At 43.4% G+C, this 10672-nt stretch overlaps 1 protein-coding gene across 7 annotated transcripts in view; it reads right to left on the bottom strand.

Annotated features, from left to right (window-relative positions):
• The window catches only part of NCAM1 (neural cell adhesion molecule 1), a 766043-nt gene that overhangs the window by 255775 nt on the left and 499596 nt on the right, over positions 1-10672 (bottom strand). For all 7 annotated transcript variants that reach the window (XM_086957372.1, XM_086957366.1, XM_086957369.1 and 4 more), the window contains exons 5-7: positions 9583-9720; positions 8246-8363; positions 7270-7433 (exon numbers count right to left, since the gene is read on the bottom strand). In XM_086957372.1, the coding sequence (XP_086813498.1) occupies positions 7270-7433; positions 8246-8363; positions 9583-9720 (420 nt within the window). The remainder of the gene's footprint in view (positions 1-7269; positions 7434-8245; positions 8364-9582; positions 9721-10672) is intronic.

Below are 10672 nucleotides of genomic sequence, written 5' to 3'. Positions count from 1 at the left end.
TACTGTACTGAGAGGATTAAAGTTGAGCTTCTCAGGGGAAGTAAGTGGGTCGTATGAGAATGTATGAAAGATTCCACCACCGCAGAACTACAGTTACAGGTAAGTAACTTATTTTCTTAGTCCAGAATTGGAACTTTCATAGATTCACATGCTTGAATAAGAGTACAGAGCAGTAATAAGCACATTTTCTATATTTGGCTAGTATGTCCCTGCAACCCAAAGGAATGTTCAGATGTCAAATTCGTGAAACTGAGGAGCCAGGCTGATAATCGAAGAGACTTGTGGTCTGGATGGAGAACTTGTATCTGGCTCATCGTTCACAGCAATGGGATCAGTTTCAGCGAAATATTGCACAGCACTGAAAGGATGAGAAGGTCCGTGAACCAGTGATGCCGTGGCCATGCTGGGGCTATGAGTATCATCTTGCAGGGCTCTGCCTTCTTCTTCCCAAGGACAAATGTAAAGAGGAATTGGAGGAACGGCACAGGCAAATATGTCGGACTATGCAATCAAAAATGCATTCCTCCATGACCCTGGATGAGAATACTAGATTGTGAAGAACTGGCATGTTGCATTGTTGGGGTCACAAAGAGGCCAGGATTTGGTTTGCCCTACTGTAGTGTGGTAAATAAAAAACTAGTTATTTACGCCGTTCGGAATTTCTATAATTACCCAAGAAAATGGTAATGCATAAAATGAGGAGCAGAGTCCGTGGTCTTCGAGTTGAAAGGGTTTTATTCCAGAACTCGAGTTAAGGGAGAGCTCCTTCACCAAGCGGGTTCAGGAGTAGTCTACTTTGCTTGAAACATAGCAGCACTTATATACAGTACGAGTACAATCAAAAAGAAGGAGTTTCCCTTAGACTTGATTCAATCATTTCACGTTGTAATCATACAGAAGACATAGCATACTTGTTCTCGTTTAAAGAATAACCTGAATAGCATTTACACATAGACAAACATATTGCATCGGGGCGATTGTGGTGACAAGTTACAGAGTTGCTAGTATCTGAGGACAGAGAATCGAGGCATTGTTACAGGGTCATTTCTGTCGGAAAGATAAAGAGGACGAGGCATTGTGCGTTCTTTACTTCGTACACAAGGGCGGTGATGTCTCACAATGGTATGTGTGTGTAGCTGGGAAGAGGAAGAATGGGCTGTAGTAAACTATTCTTCTTCGTGGCTGTCTCGTGTGCGTGATTAGGTTTTCCCTTGGTTGTTAACCCAACCCGTGGCTGTCCTCGCGAACTACGAAATCATTGATGAGCGAGAGCTGTTCGTTCGAGAGTTAGGGAGGGGGGGGTTTTCCGAGTCACCCATCCGACTGACTCCGTTCTTGTCTAAAGGAAAATATCGAACGGGACGGAAACCCGTAGGTTACATGGTAGCTGGACATTATTCTTTGCATGTGTCAGCTTTATGAGAAAGAGAGCAGGCAAGAGGGGGTACAACGGGATTTGTGCTTGAAGTAGGAGGATCGGCTTGCCTGGTCGATGTCAGGGTGGATAGGGTGCATGATGGGACACCAGGGGAAAAGGGAGCCTTTTTAGTCAAATTCCACAGTAGGAAGATATGATCCAGGGTGTTGGTCCAGTTTCCACTCATGCCAAGATGGTGTCAGTCTGCTCAAGGTGTCTGCTATGGCTTTCTGGTTCCTGGGTAAACGCTCTGCAGCCAGGACCGTTTCCAAATTAGTTTAGCTTCCTGAGGCAGCAGGTGAGATCTGCTGCTACCTTGCTTGTTTGTGTACTGCACTGTTGTTCTATTGTCTGTCCGAAGGAGCACTGGGGACTTTTGAATCCTGGGACGGAAGGCTTTTAGAGCAAGATGTACTGTCCTTAACTCGAGTAGACTGATGTGAAGGCCGCAATGGGAAGGTTTCTGACCTGGAGATAAGCTCCCCACCCATCCGGTAAAGCGTTTGTTGCATTCACTAAAGGTGAGGCTTGAGTTAAGAACGTTAGAGAACTCTTAGATCTACCAGTTTTGTCCACCAGGTGAGTGATTTGACCATAAGTGGAGCGAACTGTATGAATTCATCGAAGGTTCCTGTAGCCTGTGCCCATTGGATGTTCAGTGGTTCCTGAAGTGGACCGTTTGCTGGACTTCCTGCCTCTGGGGAGCCCCCCAGAGGCCTCAGCAGAGGCAGAGGGAACCTTCCCAGCCTGCCCAGACCCACCTGCAGCCTGCAGACGTCTCTCCTCAAGGCCAGAAAGCCTGATCTTCATCCTGTCCCTCAGAGTCCGAGCAGTAAACTGCTTGCAGATGGCACAGTCCTCAGGGACATGATCTTCAGGGAGGCAGACGATGCAGACATCGTGGGGATCACTCTTGGCCTTCTTCCTCCCACATGTTGGACACTTATCAAAAAGGCCAGGCATTTTAGAGCCCTAAAACGCCTGAATCAGCACACAAAAGAGAAAGAGAACACCAAGAAAGTAACCTGAAACACTTTTAAAACACAAAAGTGCCAAAATATTCATTAAACCCTTGAAACAAGGGAGAGCTCAATGCCAGGGTCCTGTAAGCAGGAGCCGGACAAAAGAACTGAAAGTAGAGGGACCTGCTATGCATTCTGGGATACTGGGAGAAGTTCTGGAAAGTTCTCTTAAAGGCACCTATTTAAGCCACATAATGGCAGCCTATGGGGCTTGTCTGTCCCTACCTTCCTCTCTATCATTCCAGAGTCTTTTACTGGGGGAGGCAAGTTTCTCTATGGTAGAAACTGGGCAGGCTGTATTATGTGTGGTGTTTTTTTTTTGGTGGAATTTTCTAGTTGAAGTACTGGACAGTGTAGCCTGTGGATATAGGCTGCATTATTTGTCTTTAAATTCTCTCTTAAGCGTCTTTGCAGTTTCTGCATTATTTTGACAACTTAAGAGATTATTTTTGATTGCCGGGGTCCACGCACATGGGCTGGACTATTCACTAGATTATGACTATACACAGAGATCCCCTACTACAGAAGTGACTTTCTTTTGTGTACTAGTTTTGTCAAAGTCATCAGCTTCTGCTTCCTCTCCATTGTGGGGTAAGCTCTGTTTAGTGTTGGGTCCAGCATGGCTCCTAGGAACGATATATATTGCGACAGTTGAAGGACAGGGTTGTCAGGATTTTGCGTGAGGCCTAGCTCGTTGAATAGGTGCATGCTGGCCATGGTGGATGCCATTGATGACTGGTTTAAAGGAGCCTTGACCAATGAGTCGCCAAGATAGAGGAAGACTTGATGTCTTTGTTGCCTGAGGAAGACAGCTACAAGTGCTAGGCATTTTGTAAAAATACGAGGGGCGGACTGGGGACCGAAGGTTAACACCCGGAACTGATAGTGACTATCGGCTACTGTGAACCTAGGAAAGTTCCTGCATTTTAGATAGATGGAAACATGGAAATATGTGTCTTGAAGGTCTAGGGGTGACATGTAGTCTCCTCTGTTGAGGAGTTGCAATATATCTTGCAATGTAACCATGAAGAATAACAGATTTTTGGGGCATTTGTTGAGGTTTCTTAAGTCCAGAATTGGTCTCCACTGCTTTTGACTTCGTGCAGATTAAGTAGAAAAGGGAGTAGAAACCTTTTCCTCTCTGAGATAAGGGAACTCTCTCTATAGCACCCTTCTTGAGCATGGTTTTGATTTCCCACTCGAGAAGGCGTAGATGTATTTGGATGGAAGGCTGAGGTTGGAGGGAGGTGTTTGGATGAATTCCAAAGTTTGTCCGAATGGAACCAGATCTAGAGCCCATTGATCGGTTGTTATCTGTTTCCAGCGGTGTAGATGGTTGGTTATTCTCTCTTATACCCTGGTTGGAAAAGGGAGGGAAGTAAGGGGCACCTGGACAAAGTCATTGTCAGCAACTGGTGTTCTGGCCGTGTCATCTAGATTTTCCTCTAGGAGGAGGTCTGGAGGAGGTCTGTTATCAGAAGCAGACTGTGGTTGTCGTTGGTGGTATTGGTATTGAAATTGTTGTTTAGTGGAGGAATATGTGGGCTAGCGGTATTGTTGGTATCCCGCTCAATAAGAGTGTTGTCCTCTTCCTTGAGCACCACGAAAGGGCAACTTTTTGTATTGTAAGGTACCCAACGACTTGCCTGTGTCTGTATCAGGTTTTATTGCTTGGAGAGCATTGTCAATGTGTTTTTCAAACAAAGCTTCTCCCTCATAAGGCAAATCTAATAGTTTGGTATGGATCTCCAGCCTGAAAGTAGTAGCTTTAACCTGGCCTTGACGGCGTTATGCCAGCTGCCTGAATCCAGTGGTGGCAATGTCCCTGGCACAATCAATTATCTCTGACAATTTGCGCTCACCTTCTACCAATGCTGTTTTTTGCTTCCCCTTGATGTTGCCAGGAGCTTGTCCAGATATGGGGTAATATCGGACCATATTTGCTGAACTTATAATCCAAGCAGAGCCATGGAATTTTCTGCCCACACTGTGAGTGCTAACATTGCTAAAAAACGCTTACGGATGTTATCAAGGCCTATACCCTGCCTGGGAAATTATGAAGTCTGGTTTGGGGTAATCCATTACGCAGACTGGTGCGTCCTCCAGGGCCTTATATTTTTTATCGAGTCGTGGCAACACTGCTGAGACTGGACTGCGCATATCCTTTAAGCCCTCATCTTAAATGTAATCAATGATGGACATGGCACTGACCATTTTCTGAAAAGGTTTCTTGAAATCATAAAGGAAACAGTAGTTTTGTTTTCCGGGATAGGCAACTGGAAACATGTTGCTGCTCTTTCTAAGAGGTTGTGGAAACCTCCTATGTCGTCCAGAGGAGAATACACTGGGGCAGTGATGGAGATGACCGTGTTGGCAACGCATAGTCATCCCACTCATTATGGTGGTCATCGAGCTGACCTTCCTTTCTTTGCTCCTCAGACGAGGTGGGCTCATGTAGTTGTGTTACTTGTGGAGAACGGACTACTGGTGGAGGGAGAGGAAACTGTTGCATAGGCGGAGGAGTTGGTAGCTGAAGAGGCACTGAAACTATTGTAGCCGGACTGTGTTGAACAGAAGCAGACACTGGAGGAAACCTTTTCCTGTAATCTGATAGTATGTATTGTAAGTCAGATACAAGTGCTGACGGAAGACATACTATGTCTTCTTGGTATTGTTGAGGGTGTTGGTAGAGCTACTCTTGTTCATAGTAGTCACCCTCATCAGAATCATCCTGGCATTTGACATGTAGCTCTGAAGGGCTACATGCTGTACCAAAGAGGCTATCTTCTTCAGAGTCTTCATCGTCCAGGAAATGGAAAGGCACTAGTGAAGGTACCTTACTTGGAGATGTATGAGTCGGTGTGAGCATTTTTTGGCTTAGTCTCTGCTTAACTACAATTTTTTCTGCAGTCATCGTTGAGGTTGTCGACGATGGTAGCATCAATGTGATTGATGGCTTTGTTCTCATCGTCGATGAGGGAATCGCCATTGATGGGGGTAGGCACAGTCAACGGGAAACCCTCTGTCGATGGTGGTGATGTCGTCGACAGGAGCGTCGTCGGCAATGGGAGCTTCGTCATTGACTGTAGCGTTGATGATGAGGAGGAAATCATTATCGTCGACGATATAGGGGTACGGCTGTGAGATCGTCGATGATGCAGATGCCCCCATCAACACTGTGATAAGTGTTTGTGGTAGATTTAATTGATGCTGCTGTGCAAGTCATCCTTGTCGACGAGATGCAGTCCCGTCAGAGGAGCAGAACAAGGCTCCCTGAATGTGTGCTTCATCTGAGGTGCGGTGTTGGAGGCTCAAAAGTCGATTTTTGAAATCCCTTGGAAGAGGAACCTGACTCCTTATTCCCCTTTCATCCAGAAGGAAGATCACTTTTATGAGGTGACTGGGATGGGCCATGGTGTTTATGAGAGACCTGAGAGGTCTTTTTAGAAGCCTTTTTTTGGTGGTTCATAAGAGGAATGTGCTGCAGGATCCCCCCAATGTGCTTTGGTGGAAGACATAGATGAAGTGTCACTCTCCTCATCACCAGAGACAGGATTTTCTCTGGTCTTGAACTTTTGCAGCCATAGAAAGTCACCCCCAACTGTCTTTCAAGGTTTTAGAGGAAAACGTGCGACATCCCCTTCAATCTTTTTTTCTAAAGCGCAGGATAAAGACAGAATATGCAGTCTTGATGAGGGTCACCAACGTGCAGCTTCTTCTTTTTGCAAGTGCCTCAGGGTCTGAAGAGCCCCTTCATAGGTGTGTCTGACAAATTAAAAGTAAGTTTGCGACACCCAAACATCAGATACACAGAGTCTTAGAGTATAACTGTAAATTTTGAAGAGAAAAAGTCTGTATAAGAATCTTCTGAAGAGTTCTGACAAAATTGAGCATAGCTCGGTGGAGACTCCCTAGCACTACGTGCAGTAGAAAATCTGAGGGACTGGAGCTTCTCTCAGGAAAGTTCTATAGGGTGGTGTGACCTGAATGGTTGACTCTTAAGTTTAATCCTTTTTTAAATGATGTCTAGGATATGTTACTAAACTGAAAGGCCTATGGCATCCATGTTCTATGTCTATTGTGAAATTACTCTTCTAAGGAACCGGGAACTCCCATCTCAAAGACAGGGAATGATTTAAGCATATGAATCTATGACAGTTCCAATACTGGAGTAAAACTGAAAACTGTCTGCATTTAAGTGCTGAACAACGGAGTGAGTCTATTAAACAAAACACATTGAAATTGGGCTTAAAACGTTGCAGCCCAAACTTTATCAGAATGGTGATTTTTTCTTTAAAGATTGAAGCATAAGTTGCCTCACTTATTGTTTAATAAGTAATATTATCACAGAGAATCACACCATACCATTTTCCACAAATGTGGTAAGTTTATTATTTTGCCAATATATGATTTTTAGGAAATACAGGCTACTTATTGTTGGATGTGTAAACTTCCTTTTTGCAAGACAATATAGATCGTACTAAAGTATCGTATTTTGATTTTAACTAATGGGAAATGAAAGGGGTGCTAAAGAACATAGTCTAGTGACAACGATAGTCCAGTGACTTAACGCTGGCAGGTCTCCTCATCTGCAAGTAAAAATCAGCCTTCCATCTTATCGAGGTCAGCAAACTGAGAACCATTAAATTATTTAACTGCAAGACCTCTTACTTACAATATTTAGAAACAGCATTAGTGCAAAATTAAGGGCTGTATAAAAAAGTTATCATTATTAGTTGCGTTTGCCTCACGTAGGCACATACAACGACAAGCTAGCCAATGTGACATAATGACGATCAAGACAGAAGTAGGATAGGTTGGCACAATTACCATAGACTTTGAGAAGGATGGATGCTTCCTGCTCGCCGGCCTTGTTCTCCGCTATGCAAGTATAATCCCCCTCATCATTCTTGTCAATGTTGAAAATCGTCATTTCAGAACCATCTTCTGTGAATTTGTACTTGTCGCTGTCATCTTCAATCATTTCGCCGTCCCTGAACACAGAATTGAAAAAGCATTAGAAAGCTAAAAATAAAACAAAATCATGTATGTTCTGAAAGAGAAGCTTGAACACACAGATGAACTTCCCAACAATGCAGAGCCAAGAACAACCACACGAATACCACTCTCCAATGGCCAACTCCTAAACACCAAGCCAATGCCACTATCTGGATCAATGTCAGGAAACATATTCTAGACAGAACCAATAACCGAAATTTCCTTTGTACGTCACTTGCCTTGGGGCTTGGCCACCTTCACTTGTGTCTGCTAACCGCCACCTCTCCAGTGTGAAATAATTGTAATGATGAGTGTGTCCTGCATATGCTCATCTAACTAAGTATAGTTATTAATGCACTTTGTATATCAACTAAACACCAATACAAACATCATCCAACACAAAACACCTCACATACCTCGTATATCACCTATCAGAAATAATTTAACACCAGCCCCATGACAATAATTCACAAACATGACTCAGACACCCTTCATGCTTACCTTTCTCAAATCCAATAGTTTGTTTTCCTGAAATTTCGAAGTCTACTGTGATTCTGAGCCACTCATTATCCTGGTAGAAGAGCGGCCATGGAACCATGGTCTCACACCTAATACTCATCACTGTTCCCGGGTTGCTCTAGTTTGAAGCTCTGTCTATCATACAGGCGAACTACACTGACCAGCTGAAGCGGTGGCTCCTCAAACCAACGTTTTTACCATTTAATTGGTGGTCATCAGAATTATAGAATACTACACATATTTTGAATTAGGCGGGCATCATTCGTGAACAAAATACAGGAAATCTTACTTTGTCCAACTTATCTCTGGGTCGGGAAACCCATCAGCATCACAGGCCAGGAGAGCGGCTTCTCCAAGGTTTGCTGTGGCATTGACAGTGGTCTGTCGAGCCCGGACAGAAGGCGCCACTAAAGAAGAAAAGAATTGGAAACTGAAAAGGCTTTCTGGAAAATAAAGGCTGAGGGTGAAATGTGTGTAATACAAAGAAACAGCCTAAAAGGTAATCCAGAGAAAATAAGAAACAGCCTAGCAAAACGTTTTTTGAAGTAGGCAAGACAGTGGATGGAGCTGAGGTAGCTGTAGCATGGGTTGAAAACTGTTCGGTGAAATTTCTGCATGGGAGAGGATGACATGTATTGATGAGTAGTGTGATTTCAAGCAGGAGAAGGATGAATAGAAAGATGGAGACAGAAATGAGAAGCAACGTACGTACAGTCAACAGAAAGGAAATGAGCGATGCAGGACCCTTATGACGAAAGGTAAGTAGTATTGACGAAAAGGAAAGATTAAAAAAAATGAAAAAGAGCAAAAACAAGATCACAGTATCAACAAACAATTAAATAAAATAAAAAGGGAACAAGAACAGCAAAAGGAGGTAAAGTCGAAAATACACGTTCAAGAGTCAAGGAAAAAAGAGAGGAGAGGAAATGGCAAAGGAGAACAATTACATTAAGTGGAGGACGTAAGTGAAAATGTCAGCATAGGGGACTGAGGTTAAAGATAAACGGAAGAACAGGGGTTGACAATTAACATGAAGGTATTAAAGCATGAGCATCCCTACAGAAAACAGAAAAGCAGAAAGTTCGGAAATGACAGGCTTGGAAATGTTTCTGAAGAGAACACGTGGAGCAAAACGAAAATATAAAAGGAACCGCGTAATGGCGACAACGTTTTGAAGTATCATCGTGAAGATACTAACGTGATAAAAAAGGAAATCAAAATAAAGTAGCAGACAAGTTTATGTCAGCACATGCTACCCAAGTTTGTCACAGGCACAGAGAGAGCCAACACAGCATCTTATCATGAGAAACCCCACAGTCATGATGGTGCATGCATGCTGCGTTCTCCTCCACCATCTTAAGGACTGAAACAGCAATCACATTATGCAATTTGCTCAAAGTTGAATCACCAGATGCTGAAATTTAGGTCTGACGTTTTATTTTCCCATCTACTTCACACATGCATATCTATTAAATGAATCAACAAGGGTTGCATGCTGCTTTAACAGTGCATTACAAGGCCAGACTATTAGGTTGAGGGCTGCTGTTCTGCCTAATTCATGAGTGATACTGGTGCTTTGTCTTCCTGGCACAGTGTGCTCCACTCTCTTGGCTCCACAATACTTACCATTAACAACCACTTGGATATCCTTGAAGGCAATCTCCCCACGAGCCAGGAGCCTGCCCTCGCAGCGATATGTCCCCTCGTCCGTTTTCTTTATTCCACGGATCTGCAAGTAGTTGTTGGCCAGCACAACAAATCGGACTGAAGAAACAACAAAAAGAAAAGAAAATCAAGCAAACAAAATAAGTGCATCGCAAATCATGGGCATAGTCTTGAGGCGGCAGATAAATTATGACTTGTTGTGGCGGCTTCAGCGCGAGTGCCGTTGCAACCATATACTAACTTTAAGAGTGCCATGTTGGATGAAGTGTGAGCAGGAGCTCTATGCTCAGCTCTGCTGTTGGCTGATATGCTGACTCAATCATTGCCACGCATCCAATCAAGCATAGGCTTTTAGTAAAGGGGCCTGGAGCTTACTGGAAGTAGGTGTTATGAATTCTTCACTCAATCCCTCCTTCCCTTTGAACGCTATGACATCTTCCTGCTAAAGCACTTTAACTGAACTGACAACACCATGACGGACTGCCGTGTAATTATGTGCCTCCATGCATGCAAACATTTCTGTGGTACACGCAGATACACTTAGTCATGTGCTTTACAGTCCAACAATCTTCTTTGCTGGTGTTTGCACATCTTTGAAAAAGCAGCAGACATTTACACTCAGGCTTAATTGAGGATTATTTCATCTGGAACGTGCTTAATGTAACAGATGAAAAACGTATCTACAACTATGGAAGTCCATAAAATCTTGTTGCATCCTCACTATATTATAAAGGACAATTAGAATTAAAAAACGTTCGGAAGCTGTGGTATAGTCTAAAACACCATTAAGAGGATTGACAGAAAAAACATTGTACATTCTTCCTGCAATGACTCCAATGACATGGTACAAGAGAGCTCACTTGAGAAGAATTCAATGATGTCATTTAGCATGTCTCGAGTGATGCAATGCGTGAGGTCATAAGAAGTAAATGGCAGGTCAAAAGGCTTTTTGTGTTTTTTCTGATTTCTTAACATAAGTGTTTATATTATTACAAGACCTAACTATAACATCACTTTAACCTTTGGTTTTTTTTCAGTGAAATGTCCGATT

This window comes from Lissotriton vulgaris, chromosome 2_1, assembly GCF_964263255.1.
Source record: "Lissotriton vulgaris chromosome 2_1, aLisVul1.2, whole genome shotgun sequence".
Lineage (NCBI taxonomy): Eukaryota > Metazoa > Chordata > Amphibia > Caudata > Salamandridae > Lissotriton > Lissotriton vulgaris.
The sequence above is the reverse complement of the archived record's forward strand: the minus strand, read 5'-3'. Positions and strand labels throughout refer to the sequence as shown.